The sequence below is a fragment of the Prunus dulcis genome, chromosome 2 (assembly GCF_902201215.1).
Source record: "Prunus dulcis chromosome 2, ALMONDv2, whole genome shotgun sequence".
NCBI classification, from domain to species: domain Eukaryota; kingdom Viridiplantae; phylum Streptophyta; class Magnoliopsida; order Rosales; family Rosaceae; genus Prunus; species Prunus dulcis.
This window is the reverse complement of record NC_047651.1, coordinates 23,562,592-23,577,108: the sequence shown is the minus strand read 5'-3', so window position 1 is coordinate 23,577,108 and position 14,517 is coordinate 23,562,592. Positions and strand designations below refer to the sequence as shown.

Below are 14,517 nucleotides of genomic sequence, written 5' to 3'. Positions count from 1 at the left end.
ACAACGACATTCTGTCCGTTCACGTTGAGAAATCAGAATCAAAAATTTCTTTCTTCGTTGCAAAATCTCTTCAAGTATTTTATTGATCACTGAAAGGGCTTTTTCTTTTTAGGTGAAACCACGCCATAATAATCTTATTATCAGAAAAGCATGTCATACGTGCACCATAAACACTGCACTCCTTGATGCATGTCATTAAAATAATATCGTAAAGATTACAACGAGTCAAAGGTGATAAAGAATATATGAGATGCTGGTTATTCCAAATTCACATGGCCATCAGCGAAGGGAATTCAATTTGTCCACTCATAAAGTAGTTCGGCAAGATGAATATAAGGTTGCCCTGCACAAACCATTGCTTGCCATGAGAAAATATTGACCGCCCACAAATCTAAGCGTCATGTTTCACCAAAGTAATCTGCCCCCTTTCCTTCCTGCAAACTATAAAAAGAAATACACTAATCTGCGGATTATGATTGGCAGTTACCTCCATCGACCGACTAACTGCAAATTTTATATTGCAAAAGAAGGGAACACCTTGCATCCCAGTCCACCGTGGTAGATTCCAAAGCTACCTATTTCACATGATAATGTAATTTACAGATTTACCACGACTTAAAAATGATTGGCATTTTTGCTCTCACTGCCAATTATTAAAAAGTAATGCTTGCACCAGTTCTAGTATTAAATTTCGATATGCTAAAAGCTAAAAGGGGAAGGGTGAAAAGAGGGAAAACTAATGAGCCTTTTCAAAATGCGAAACCATTACAAGGGCGAAAAATCAGACCATTTTCTCGTAAGGATGGAGAGTCCCCTAAAAAATACCTTGAGAGCAACACGTAGCACATTATCCACATCTCATGATTGATATCTTCTCCCTCCCCAGTTAAACACATAGCAAACAAGCACCACTAGCAATAGAGTGGTTAAAACTGAAAACCAGATAGAAGACGGAGGAGGAAAGAAAGGAAGGAAATATTGTATTGGTTGGCGATGATATATAGATGATAAATATGTTACCTCAAATATGATTAAAAACCGTCATCTTCCAGCTGCGGTGGATCAATCATGCATTCATTTTCGGGTCTGATGTCTTAAATATGTGACAACACAGAAAGTAGCCAACAATGACTTCCCAACAAATGGGGATGTGAGACTCTGAAAACAATTGTCTCAGAGAAGTTTCATACATAAATTAAATTTACCTCATTCAAGTCTAATATGAATTTTAAAATGAGTTACAATATTAGAATAATACCTACCTCAACCCTTTTCTCCGCTTATAATATTGATGAAAGGGAGATGGTATAGTCTCAACAAAGCTGTGAGATAGCAAAAGAGTTTCACCCATGATGAAAATTTAATTAAGACTCCAAATGAACATGTTCATAAAACCAGATATGAAAATCTACCTCAAAAAATTTCAAAGCTCAGACATCTATCTACACAATTCATTAATATGGGCGAACTGGACTTCTAGGTGACCTCCTGTGACTATGTCTAACAGGGGAACGTGACCTGCTTCGATCACGGTACCTATCCCTGCCCCCATCTCTTCCATTCCTGGACCTCCAATCCGCCCCTCTCCCTCCATCCCGACTACCTCTGCCATTCCACTCTCTAGACCTTTCACGATCTGAATCGCGTTCTCGATATCTGTCCCGCTCCCTGTCACGATACCTGTCCCTATCACTTGAATTACTTCTCCTTCTACTCTCATTTTCCTTCTCCCTCTGTTTCCTCCGTTCTTCTGCTTCTTTCTCCCTTGCTAACCTTTCTTCTTCTCTTGCCTTCTCCTTAGTTTCCTGAAAATAAAGTCCATGTATTGAAATCTCGGCGAAAGAAATGACTTTTTCCCTTAGCTTCAGTATTTCACAGACTCACCTTGTACTCAGTGATAAAATCTCGGACCATGCCATAACCAATATGCTGCTTCCCTGTAACATGAGACTGAGTCCTCTCTAAAGCATCATTGGCCACAAGAAATGAACCACATATCTCGCAGAGTGCCATTTTTTTCTCCTGTGCAAGCATCAACACTTTATCATTCTGAGGGTGTTGAGCCAAGGCTGTCTTCTCAGAATTAAGCATATCCACCTGTCAAAAGAAATTTTAAATAAATCAAAGTCAACTTTCATGTACCTGTAACTGTATGATAGAGAATCTAATAAAAAGGTATGCACAATAATAAACATTGTGGGGCAGTGTGTAAACTTTCTGGAAAAATCATTTGCAATATAGGAAACTAGAAAAACTCAGGATATAATAGCAGCACCTTTCTCATGAGTGCTTCAGCTTCATCCACCTTTCCAGCTTCACCAAGGGTCTCAACTTGTTCCAGCAAGTTCTTTATCTTTTCCTCCAGAACAGACAACTGTTCAGACTTTTCCGCTGACAGTGGAGGTGCCGGTGCAGGTTCAACCTCCTGAGCAAGGCGTTCTCGCCCACGCTTTACTCTTCTATCTAAATCCATCACCTGCAACGCAAGTAGTATATGACCAATAAATATAGGTGAAAAAATAAACTAGAGATCATGAAGACCAACGGGAGATGTGTAACATACCAATTTCTCACAAAACTGAGCTAGTTCAGCTTCAAACTTGGGCACATACGCATCATGCCTTGGGGACTCCTCAAAACTAAAATCAATGACATGAAGAATTAAAATAGAAAGTATAGTCACATCCTGAAAGCAGGGGAAATAAGAAAAAAGAAATGGCTGTAAACAAAAGTAAAAAGCAACAGGTTTTGAGCTGGAGGACATGATCAAAGGAGTGAAAAAAAACTGGACAATCTGTAGTCTTCTGGTGCCTTGAACTTTGATATTAAAATTATGATATACCTGAAATGCAGTAAGTTCTTAAACTAAAGAAATGGGAGAATGCATTAAATGACCCCTGACCATCGCCTAAGGTCGAAAATAGAAGTTCGAGTTTTGCCAAAACCGTCTAGACATTCTTCTTAGACTCGTAAAGATAGCAATTACATACCATTTCCCCCGATAATTCATGCAAAAATATCTATTTGCCAACAGTATAGAGGTAAGAAAAATGAAAGAAATCAGCTGACAAAAGGTCCAATCACTAGGAACAGAACCCCTTTGGGGGCGGGGCGGGGGGAAGTAAATCATCACTGACTGCTTTTAGCTGAACTGTCAAGCATGTCATAATTGTCTCCCAAAATCAATAATTATGGCAATAAGCATATATAAATGATCTAATCCAGCAGATCATCACTAATCAAACATATCACTCTATATCCTGTCCTACTACTTAGTAATTTCTGACTTGGAAATTGATAGATTCCTCTTCCCTTCTCGGAAAGATCTTATCAAAATGTTTAAATCAGTTACCTCAAAAAGAAAAAACCAGCAACCGCTTAGCATACCATGTAAGGCATATCAAAGTTTCATCCTACACCCTACATCACACATATAAAGCAGCTAACTTATTCATACGAAGACAAGATAAGCAACAATCTTACAACAGAAGCAGAAAAATAATCATCAGTTGTAAGTATTGCGAGTTAAGTATGCTCCACTTTACAAAATGATGTGTAGCTTTCAATAAAATCATGACAAAACAATTAACGAACAAACACAAATGACCCCCCTTTGATTGCATCAAAACTGAATGCACTCAAAAACACTGTAGAAAGCACAATGTGAAACCTCAACAATATTTCCGGAATGAAAAATTATATACTATTAAATGTTCACTTAATCACCTTTCTTTCAACTTTGGGTCATGAATTTTAGGGCAGGGGCCTGATTCAAAAACAAAAAATTACAGTCAGTGAAACCATGCACTCTGCAAACACAAAAGAAGTATATGATTAAAAAGAAATTGAGATTTCTAATCATCATTTAAGCATTGGGTCTTATTTTCTTTCCCGTGCTTCCTCAGCAAAAACAAAAAAAAAAAAAAACATAGTTTAAGATAAGTCAATTTCAACAAGAATTTTAATTGCAACTCACCTAGATCACTTCGGGTATTGATGAACAGATCGTGAGGACAAAATCGAACCATATAGGCTCCACAGACCTCCTTATCATCCCAAGTAATTTCCTTGTATCCCTTTCTCTCTTCCTCCGTCAAGTTACGAGCTGGGATTCACCAGAAACCAGTACTCAAAATCAATAAAAGTTAATTTAAAGCAAGACTAACAAAAAACATATCAAATCAAATAATCAAACCCCATTAGAACAGTTATCTTTTTCAAACAAATCCAAATTTACCAAATCATAACACCCAATTGCCCGAGGAAGCAAAAACAAATAGGTAGGTAGCAAAGCAAGGATTAACTAGGGTTTATAGGAAATACCTGCGCCCATAAGTTCATCTAGCAGAGCTCTCTGAGCGTCCATGACTATGGCGAAGTGGTGATTTGAAATTAAGAAAGATAACAATTAGACTGGTGTGGGTTGGAGAGAATAAATTCAGAAGGGTTTGCACCAGAGGAATCGGTGAGGGTGGTGAGGACTGGGCGGTGAAATTGGTCCTATTGCTTTTTAGGCCATCTAGGGTTTTGCTCACCAAGGAAGGACTAGAACAATCTGAGAAAGACAGAGAGAGAGGAGAAAGGGGTAAGTTTGGAGGTGGTGGTGGTATATGTGGAGGGTACTACTGGTAATAACTTGGTTCTTCACTGTGACCGTGACATGGGCCGTTACAGTTAATTCGTCTTATAACACATTTATTTTAGTTTATACTCGCACTGAAATAATAGCCTATATTAAGATATAAATAATTGAAAAAAATATTAACACATTTATAAGCTACACATCCCATATCACTTTAGCCAAATTTTAAAAACAATATTTTATGTTTTCATTACATTATTCAACTAAGAAATCAGAACCCCTTTGCTAAAATTCTGCAGCATGGAGAGTGTATGGGACTTGAGGAACGATCATAGGTACACAGTTCTGGTGCATCGGATGAAGGAGATAAAATTATGGAAATGTGAAGGTGGAGACTAATCTTGGAGTCTTGTGTTGAGGTGACAGGGACGGTGGGACTGTTGTCTCTGCTAAAGACAAGAAGGCCTAGAGTTGGAAAATTATACAAACGAAACAGAACAGATGACACAAAAACTACTGGTAGCAAGGTGGATAGCAAGGTCCAGCCACAAGCATATATGTGCTATTATCCAAAATCCTGCAACTAATTTTGTGGTGCTCCTTGGTTTTGTTTGTTCTAGTAATCTAACCCAAATTCTCTGATCAACCAAGAACAATTCTTACTTCTTCATCAACCACAACCAAACCCTCTCTGCTCACAATTTTCAACCATGAATAATGATACAGTAGACAAACTGGTCATCTTCCTAGCAAAGAGAGATGGCATTGACAAGCTTGTTAAGACCTTCCAATATGTCTCTAAGCTTGTCCACTGGCATGTTGAGTCTAAAAACCCAGAAATTGCTCAAAGAGCAAAGCAGTGGGAAGTTGCCTCTGGCCTTAGCCGGAAGGCTTTTCGAACCGGCCGGTTTCTCACAGGATTCAATGCATTGAGAAGAAGCCCTGGCTCCACGCCTACCCTTCGGTTCCTTGCTGTTCTTGCTAATGCAGGGGAAATGGTCTACTTCTTTTTTGACCACTTTCTTTGGCTCTCCAGAATTGGAACCCTGAACCCAAATTTGGCCAGGAAGATGAGTTTTATATCAGCCTTCGGTGAGTCGTTTGGATATATCTTCTTCATCATATCTGATTTCATTGCATTGAAGGAGGGGCTAGAGGCAGAGAGAGAGCTTGCTGCTTTGGAGGACAAGTCCACAGACAAGAAGATTGAGAGTTTGAGAAAGATTAGGAGTGATAGAGTGATGAGGTTAATGGCAGTGGCAGCTAATGTTGCAGACTTGTTCATTGCAGTGGCGGATATTGAGCCTAACCCCTTCTGCAACCACACTGTGACTCTTGGGATCAGTGGGCTAGTCTCTGCTTGGGCTGGTTGGTACAGAAACTGGCCCTCATGAGGTTTCAAGAAAACCCATGTTGATGAAGTAATTAATCTCATTGGCTTAAGATGTGCTTATGTGCATCATTACTAGTTACACGAGTTTAATTATGTCTATGAATGGTTTTAGATGTTTCAATATATCAACAAAGCTTTCTTCATGCCCTGGCTAATTTTCATTCAAGTCAAGTTTGTCCATTTGGGCCTCCCAGTTATTCAAATAAATACCAAAGTAGGACTGACTATTACAATTGCTATACCTGCGGTTTGCTCTGATTATGAAACATTATCGAAGGTATTTGATTAGCATTGTTTGTTTATCTTTCCATACCATATTATTGGCCTTTGGAGAAATTTACCAAGGAGATGTCTAAAAACATGGCGCTATGATATTGTGGGTTCGGATTTTGGTTTTGTTGAGTTGCTTATAAGAGAGAAAGAAAATGTGTAAAACAAGGTTACCGGTTGGTCACGGTAGTAAATTCTTCCACGTGTAACTAAGTTCGACTTCGCTTCTTTGTAAATTAGATTCATACTATTCCGAGTTTCTAAACTTTGAACCAAATCGGCCTTTTATGTCCTCTACTTTCTATCTAAGATCATCACTAACCCTTCATTTAAATTATAATTTAATGAAGTAACCTTATTAAATGATGCTTTGCATTGCTCAAATTTGATTTTACGTTGAGATAATAAGGAAATGTTTGGGATTGGTCTAGTAACGATGGAGCACATTATTCTCAAGCTATATGATGGCTGCAACAACGACATGTCGTATTTAACCAAGGCTGTCGGTGGTAAACGACAAGTCGTACTATATATACATGGCTGTGATCCACGTGTAAATTAACCCTCTAAAGCGGAAATGACTAATGTAAGAAAGACTCAAAGATGAGTTCTTTAAGCGTCAAGACAGACTCAAAGACAAAGTTGACTCGCGTAATATGATAAACTAGAGAGAGTTTGTATAGCGAATTTTCCCTGATTCCGAGCACACTTTCCTTGCATTTTCTCAGCAACCAAACAGAGAGAGAGAGCGGTGCCAGAGATCAGATCAGATGGCGGATGGAACTGGGCACTCGCGTTATGTGAAGCTGACGAAAGATCAAGCGCCTGTGGATGACATTAAGCCTGGGGAGCTCAATCAGCCCATCGAAGTTCCTCAGGTTTCTCGCGCTTTCTCTTGTCTGATTTTTCATATTTTTTGCTAATTATATATATAGGTTTGCTCTGAAATCTCTGTTACTGTTATGAATTTATTTTCCTATCTATGTATTGCATTTTCGTTAAAACTTAGGATATGGATTTTTGTTGGCAGAGTGTAGTGGAAAATTGGTTTGGTTTTTGATTTGTACTTCTGATTAGAAGGTCTTTGGGTGATAGAAGAAAGCCTTATAAATTTTAAGAAAAAATTAGCTGATTTGTGTTGTTTCTTATAGTAAATAATTTTTGGGATTTTCGTATTTTTTCAGTGACCTCATATGTTTCTAATGCCCTTTCTACGTTTTGTGGGGAACTTTGCAAATCAGATTTTTTGAAATCATAGTTAAAACCCTTGTATCATTGTAAATCTTTGGTACGTTAAATAATTGGCCGGATCTGAAATTCTGTTAACTTATAAGTTTATCATATTGCATTCTTTAACCTGCTTGCCTATATAGATCGAGGATGCGTGTGATTTCCAAATAAAAAGGCGACTATACGGTTCTGGCTACAACTTGAATATGGTTACAAATTACATTTATACTGCGGATTTATGGGGTAGATGCTAATGAGTTTCTAAATTTTACATTGGACTTTCTCTACATTGGAGGTTAGTCTTGGATAAGGATGTAAACACCAACTAATCCGGTGTATTATGGGCTAGTTGAATGTTCACAGGTGTAACGAATGTGGACAACCTTTACCTGAAAGCTATCAGCCACCTGCAGATGAACCTTGGACAACTGGAATTTTTGGCTGTGCCGAGGATAGAGAAAGTTGTAAGTTGATATAGGAACTTGCTTTTCATCTCTTGTACTGTGATATGGTATGAAGCTTATGCTTATCTTTGATATTTTTATTTATTTTTAATTAGATACCTTCTCTTTAGAGGGATTTCGTGTCTCTCAAGCTTGGCTTAGAAACATAAGCAAGCCCACACAATAGGGGTTTTTCACTTATTTGTTATACTTTGAAATATGTTACTCTACAACTCTAGCAATGCACTGTTCCACATTCTCTTATTACATTTTATCAAGTAGGATGTTTATGCCCATTCAATTAATTGACCATGTCCTTGTGAAGCATGAACTCCCATGCTCTTACTACTCCTTATTAAGACTGGTTCCAATAATTGGTTTTACTGCAACACGAAAATAGTCTACTGATAATTTTGTGTTTCTTCACATCTTCAGGCTTGTCAGGGCTCTTTTGTCCATGTGTTCTGTTTGGGCATAATGTTGAAAGCTTAAGAGACGATATCCCTTGGACGAGACCATGCATTTGTCATGCCATTTGTATTGAAGGTGGCTTGGCTCTGGCAGCAGCAACTGCAATCTTCTATGGTGTTGACCCAAAGACTTCGTTTCTTATTTGTGAGGGTCTGTTCTTTTCTTGGTGGATGTGTGGGGTATACACAGGACTTGTTCGCCAATCCTTACAGAAAAAATATCATCTGAAGGTAATCTTATTTCTTCTCCATTTCTCTAATTGATGTCCTGTGGAAGATATGTTTCTTAACCGAATGATGCTCAATGCTAAGCTGTCTTGTTGACTGCAGAACTCGCCGTGTGACCCGTGCTTGACCCACTGCTGCTTACACTGGTGTGCCTTGTGCCAGGAGCACAGGGAGAGGAAGGGCCGCCTATCGGACAACGCTGTGATGCCAATGACCGTCGTCAACCCTCCCCCTGTTCAACAAATGAAGCCTGCTGATGACAACAACCAGGACTCTGCTGACAACGGGCATACCAATATGGAAATGCAGGCATTGTAAAATTTAAGCACCCAGGGGCTTTATGTGTGTGAGCTCGTCATTGTTGTAAAATGGTTGAATCACATACACGAGAAGTCATTAAACTATATAAGTCTATATAGAGTTTGATCTCCCGGTTTCATTGCAGCGAGTACTGGAGACATGCAATTTTAAAAAGCTCTCCCATTCCAGTTTTACAGCTTATTGCTTCAGTATACAGCTGATGAAATATTTTTGCCGTCTCTTTTTTTCCTTTTCGAAGTTTTTGATTTCCAGAAGATGATGCACTAGCTACAAAAAGCCCACGAGGAGTTTTTATTTTTATTTTTCTTAAATGTCCAGGACACGTCGGTCCTATTTGATTAATGGGAAAGAAAGCTTGGGGATGGAAAATCAATTACTTTTTCATGTTTGGTAAATTCGTCATTGGAAATGGTTGTTTAGCACATGGGAAAATAGAGGGGAAAGTGAAGCCCTCTTCTGAATTTGGGTTTTGTTTTTCCTCCTCCTAAGAAAGTTTGAGAAAATGAGCTAATATTGAATGCGTATTTTCCATGATCATTTTATCCCTTAATGAACAATTTAGAATTACAATGTATTATTAAATGCATTCTTTTATTATTTGATTTAATATAGGTATAATTGGAAATTAATTTTACTTAATATAGGTATAATTGGAAATTAATTTTACGAAGTTTGTTTTCCATTCAGAATTATATAAACTTTGTTTTCCATTCATATTCAAAACAAACATGGGAAATGAAACAAAGTGAAATTTCCCGGTTATTTACCCGACATTATCAAACGTGATAAATGAATTTTCAATTTCTCATCCCTTGAAAAATGACATGAAAAATAATTTTCCCTCAAATTTATTCCGTGAACCAAACGGGCCGTACTACCCTGCCCAATAGCAGAACCACAAATGAATCAATCCACAGAGAAAGTTGAAAGAGGGCTCTGTTTCTTGGGTTCTCTTCTAATTCATCTTCTTCCTGTTTGTTTTTACTTTGGTATAATTTACACGGAAGTTTCCCACTTGTTTCCTAATGGTAATTATTGTATCGTATCTCTACTAAAAACAACTCGTCATGTCATCATAAAGTGGATAATCACAAATTAATACTAATTAATGGGTTTCGCCGCGTTTTATTGATCTCTCTTCTATGGTAATTAAAATACAAATTACCTTACATACAAGCAAATCAATCTATTTATACCATTTCAAATCAATCTGTTTCTTCTATGGCTAGGCAAGTTTCTTTATGTGATGGGTGCACAGAGCAAGCCATAATGGAAAACCCACCACCTTCTCATCTTTCTTCTCTGTCTTTGGTGGTGCCTGCTTCTTCTAGTGACGCAGCAGTGCCACTGAAGAATGGGATGGGAGATTTCCTTTTCGGGAAATGTGACATGGAGGAATTTATGTATAGAGAAGATGTGCTAGAGCAGTACACGAGGAGGGAAATGGAATTGAGGTGTAGCAGAAAGAGACCTAAGAGGCAGGCCTCGTTTGCTGAGTGTTTGGAGTTCTTAAAGATTGTGTGCTGCTTTCGATTTTAAGATCTTGAGAGCCTTCATTTTGATTCTTTTTATCTTCTTAAATGTTGATCGAGTTTAAGTGCAATAAGACTAATGTTTTCATGTTGTTGATGCGAAAAAGTGGTTTGACACGTGGTTCGCCCAACTTAGTGATATTGTGTCTTCGGAAGGGAGTTAGTCTTCGGAAGATCAAGTTCCTGCAAAAAGCGAACGTTCGGTAAGACCTTGGGGTACAGGTGCGGTACCGGCCGAAGACTCTCCAATGCTTAAGTAAGTACGGATTTAGTAAATGTCAGATTACAGATCAAGCGATAGCGTACCGTTGATTGTTCTCTCCCCCTTTTTGGGAATAGAGGTCTCCTTATATAGGCCTTGGGAGGCGTGCATTATGTTTATATTTCCGATATGGGACTGTAGGAGCTGGTCGAGAGCATGACACGTGTCCTAGGTCAAAAGTGTCAGGAAGTGTAGGATTCGGTAGGGGATATGCCGAAGGCCCTGTGATGTCAAGTTGTCGTTTCCGTCCACGTGTCAGGTGGTCATTGGTTGTTAATATACGGTATAAACAGTAGTCCCCCAAGTTCTCTTCCGAAGGTTCTTCGGAAGGGAATTTGGTTCCATCCCGAGGGTTCATAGATGCCCTGCCGTTCGGCAAGTTTGTTTGTGGAAGGCTCCCCTGAGATCTGAAGGGTCGCCGATGCTGAGAGGGGTGAAGGCAGGGACGCTTCGTTTCCCGCGCCTGGCGCGTGGAGACGCTTCGCCTTCTGCACCCGGCGTGCAGAGACGCTTCGTCTTCTGTAGCAGGCGTGCAACTGACACCACCATCCACCGGGCGACATGTGGCCAGCGAAGCGACGTCTGACGGCTGTAATTATGAGCCGTTTGGTTTCCCGAGGCGTACCGTTGCAGCCCTCTCCCTATAAATAGAGATGGTTCCAGGCATAGAGCTAGCTTTGCGTTTGAGAGTTGAAGCGAGAGCTCTGCGTGGGCGATTTCCGAAGAGTGTTAACGGCAACGAAGGCGATTTTCGCGTGAGTTATCGGCAATCAAGGCGATTTCCGAAGCGTTTGGACGGCAACCAAGGCTACCATAATACTCAAGGTAAAATACCGTTCGGTACCCTCAACTCTCTTTTATTTGATTGTACGTCTCCTTATGGCGTAGGCTTGCCGATCGTAACATAGGATTTCCGTCGGTAGTCTAGTGGCCATAGGTAGCGACGTAGGTATTGGTAGGATAGCGTTGTATGAGCCTTAGTTTCCTTTTCTCCCTCCTCTTTTTTTTTGTAGATGTCCGATAGCGAGTCATCGTTCGGCAGTGAGCCCAACGCGTTCGATGAAGAGTTATCATCGGGCTGGGACACATCTAGTTTGTCTGTGAGCTTCGACGCCGAGGGTCAAGAGGACACCGGTGAGGAGGCGATCTCCGTTCCTACCCATGGTGTCGGCAAGGGGCTGATGACGGGACAGCCGCTTCCCATAGCCGCAGTGTATAAGGACGGTACCCACGTCGAGCCGTTCGATAACCAGCCCGTGGCCACTACCTCCGGTCGCGGTGAAGGTACTGCCGGTCCTTCTCGTCCGAGGGTGACTATCGTCCACCGAGGGCCACCCAGGATACCGGTGGGCATCCCCCAGAGGGCCCTGTTCGGGGTCGACTACCTAGAGCCCAACAAGATCACCGAACGGGAGTTGGAGAAGATCAGGGCCGAATACTTCATACCTGATTCGGTAAGGATGAGGATTCCGAGTCCGGTTGAGTCCCTCAGCGACCCAGCGGACGGCGAGGTGGCCTTCTTTACCGACGTCCTTCTGCAAGGGGTTCGGTTGCCGTTGCAACCTGCCGTGCAGAGGATCCTTGCCCAGATCGGGTATGCCCCGGGCCAATACAACCCCAACTTCTGGGTTGCCCTGATGGGGGTGATAAAGGCATTTGGGATTGCCGGGGAGGGGGAGCCCTCTTACGAGCAATTCTCCCATCTCTACAGCATCACCAAATCAAAGAGTGTCGACCATGGTGGCTGGGTTCAGGCGAACTGCCTGAAGGCTTCCGAGCAGGGTCACTTCATCAGCTCGGTGCCGACCTCCCAGAAGTCGTGGAGGAATCGGCGTGTGCTACTCTCCGGGGATTGGGAATCGCCGTCGGGAGTGCGCCCGCAGTTCCCAGTGCCCACGACTTTCCAAACCGCCGGTAGGGTTCATAGTTGCCGATCGGTAGGCTGTCTTTTACTTTTTCTTATTTATATTTGCATACTGACTCTTTCCTCGGACAGGGAAAATCAAGCAGCCGACCCCTACACAAAGCGAGGTTCGGCAAGTCGACAGGGTGAGGCTGAAAGTCCCTGCTGCCGAGCGGGTGTATCCGCGCTTCCTTTTCACCGATAATCTCATCAGAGCCAGGCTCATCAACCCTGCCGAGAGTAAGTATACTTGTTACGTTTTCCTTGTCTCTTTTTGTACGCATGCCGATTGATTGATTGCATTTAACAGGTGACGGACGCAAGGAAGGCTGCCGAGGCCAAGAAGATGAACGAATCTTCGAGGCGGCGCCTTATGATGGGCCTCGAGAAGAAGAAGAAGAAGCAGCCCGAGGCCCCTGCCGTTCGGCAAGAGACGGATCCCGAGGACGTGGTCTTCTCTGAGCGCCTGCGGCAGTTGGGCTTCGAAACCGCTGCCCGGCCTACTGCCGAGGGTCAAGTCACAAGGCAGCCGGATGCCGATGCTGCCGCTTCAAGAGCCGCCGGCAAACGGCCGGTGATGGTGGACTTGGAGGCCTCGCCCGCTTCCAAACGGAGCGCCCGTCGGAGGCTCCTAGGGCCGTATTTGCGGCAGAGGACGAGGACGGACCTACCGAGGCCGTCACCATCGCCTGCCCTTCGAAGGCGGTGCAGTTCGTCAACCATATGATCCTCGGATCACAAATGGAACTACCGGAAGTTGACGAACTGCCGAAGAAACTTCTTCGGGAGCAAGCGGGACGCGCCTTCCGACTGCAGGCAGCGGTAAGATTCTACCTCCGGTGTTATTTTTTCATAATTGTTATATTCCGAATGGGGCTTCTTTCTGACTATCTTCCTTGTGTGCAGGCGTCCATGGAGATGTGGCTCTGCGTCAAGCGAGCCATCTCCGCTGCCGAACGGGCGAAGAAGGCCTATGACGACGGCAGGGCTAAGGTCGCCGAAGCGGGCAAAGCCATCCAGGACCAAGCCCATCTGCTCAAGGAGAAAGAGGCCGCCGAACGGCAAGCCCTTGCTTCGGAGGCGAAGGCGGAGCAGTTGCGGGTGGCCTTGGAGGCAGCGCGGGCGGCAACGCGGGATGCCGAGGCCGTGTCGGAGGCGGTTCAGGATGCCCTGCAGGAGTCCGAGCGGACCAAGGCAAAGGAGGTCGAGGCTGCCGTTCAGGCGGCGATCCGAGGATACCGTACTTCCGAGGAGTTTGCTACCCTGCTGGACAGGGAAGTTGGTTCTGAGATGGCGGACATGTTGTACCGATTCAAACGGTACAACCCCGGCCAGAAGCTGAACCTCAACTTCGCTGTCGATCCTCCTCCCCTTCCGGAGGGAATTACAGAAGAGATGATTGAAGACTACGAAGGGGAGGACGGTGCCGGGGGCTCCGGGGTTGCCGAGGCTGCCGCTGGTGACGAAGCCGCCGCCTGAGGGCGGTTTTATCTTTGTACTTTGTATTTTTCTTTTAATGTTTGCTTCGAACACATTGGTGCCGAGGGCATCCCTTAATTGGAATTTTTAAAGTATTTATTCAACTTTCAAATGTCTCGTGTGAGTTCGTTATAACTGCTAACTGCCGTAGGCTAATTGTTAAGTTAAAGTATTCCATTAACTGCTAATTGCCGTAGGCTAATTGCCGATATAGTGGTAAATTCAAATTTCACCATGTCCCGACGGGATCAGTAGGGTAAAAATGATGATAATCGCTTATTGCCGTAGGCTAAAGTGGAATGCCGTAGGATGTTATCATTTAACTGCCGTAGGCCAATTTGATAATTAACGGGAGGCTAAAGTAATAGTGCCGATGGCTTTCTATTAATTCCAGTAGAACAAAT

The 14,517-nt window shown here is 42.5% G+C and overlaps 3 protein-coding genes across 6 annotated transcripts; 2 read left to right on the top strand and 1 right to left on the bottom strand.

The window, feature by feature from the left end:
• Nucleotides 1-160: 160 nt before the first annotated feature.
• Nucleotides 161-4,679, bottom strand: LOC117619412 (luc7-like protein 3). 4 transcript variants are annotated; one of them, XR_004584565.1, is made up of 10 exons: nucleotides 4,324-4,679; nucleotides 3,977-4,105; nucleotides 3,727-3,766; nucleotides 2,564-2,639; nucleotides 2,276-2,476; nucleotides 1,885-2,097; nucleotides 1,021-1,805; nucleotides 826-911; nucleotides 488-575; nucleotides 161-343 (listed from the first exon to the last, which is right to left on the bottom strand). XR_004584565.1 is itself a non-coding variant. In XM_034349363.1 (7 exons), the coding sequence occupies exons 1-7, from the start codon at nucleotides 4,364-4,366 to the stop codon at nucleotides 1,455-1,457; spliced, it is 1,053 nt and encodes a 350-aa protein (XP_034205254.1). In that variant the 5' UTR covers nucleotides 4,367-4,679; the 3' UTR covers nucleotides 161-1,454. The 4 variants fall into 4 exon arrangements, 1 of the variants encoding a protein (XP_034205254.1); XR_004584564.1 differs by having other exon boundaries at nucleotides 826-1,805; XR_004584563.1 differs by having other exon boundaries at nucleotides 488-1,805.
• A 424-nt stretch (nucleotides 4,680-5,103) lies between these two features.
• On the top strand, nucleotides 5,104-6,087 carry LOC117620107 (peroxisomal membrane protein 11B). The gene has a single exon (XM_034350218.1). It carries the CDS (start codon nucleotides 5,293-5,295, stop codon nucleotides 5,974-5,976), a length of 684 nt encoding a protein of 227 aa, XP_034206109.1. The 5' UTR covers nucleotides 5,104-5,292; the 3' UTR covers nucleotides 5,977-6,087.
• A 726-nt stretch (nucleotides 6,088-6,813) lies between these two features.
• Nucleotides 6,814-9,155, top strand: LOC117619821 (cell number regulator 6-like). The gene is made up of 4 exons (XM_034349860.1): nucleotides 6,814-7,123; nucleotides 7,825-7,939; nucleotides 8,354-8,619; nucleotides 8,719-9,155. Exons 1-4 carry the CDS (start codon nucleotides 7,016-7,018, stop codon nucleotides 8,932-8,934), a joined length of 705 nt encoding a protein of 234 aa, XP_034205751.1. The 5' UTR covers nucleotides 6,814-7,015; the 3' UTR covers nucleotides 8,935-9,155.
• The last annotated feature ends 5,362 nt before the right edge of the window (nucleotides 9,156-14,517 follow it).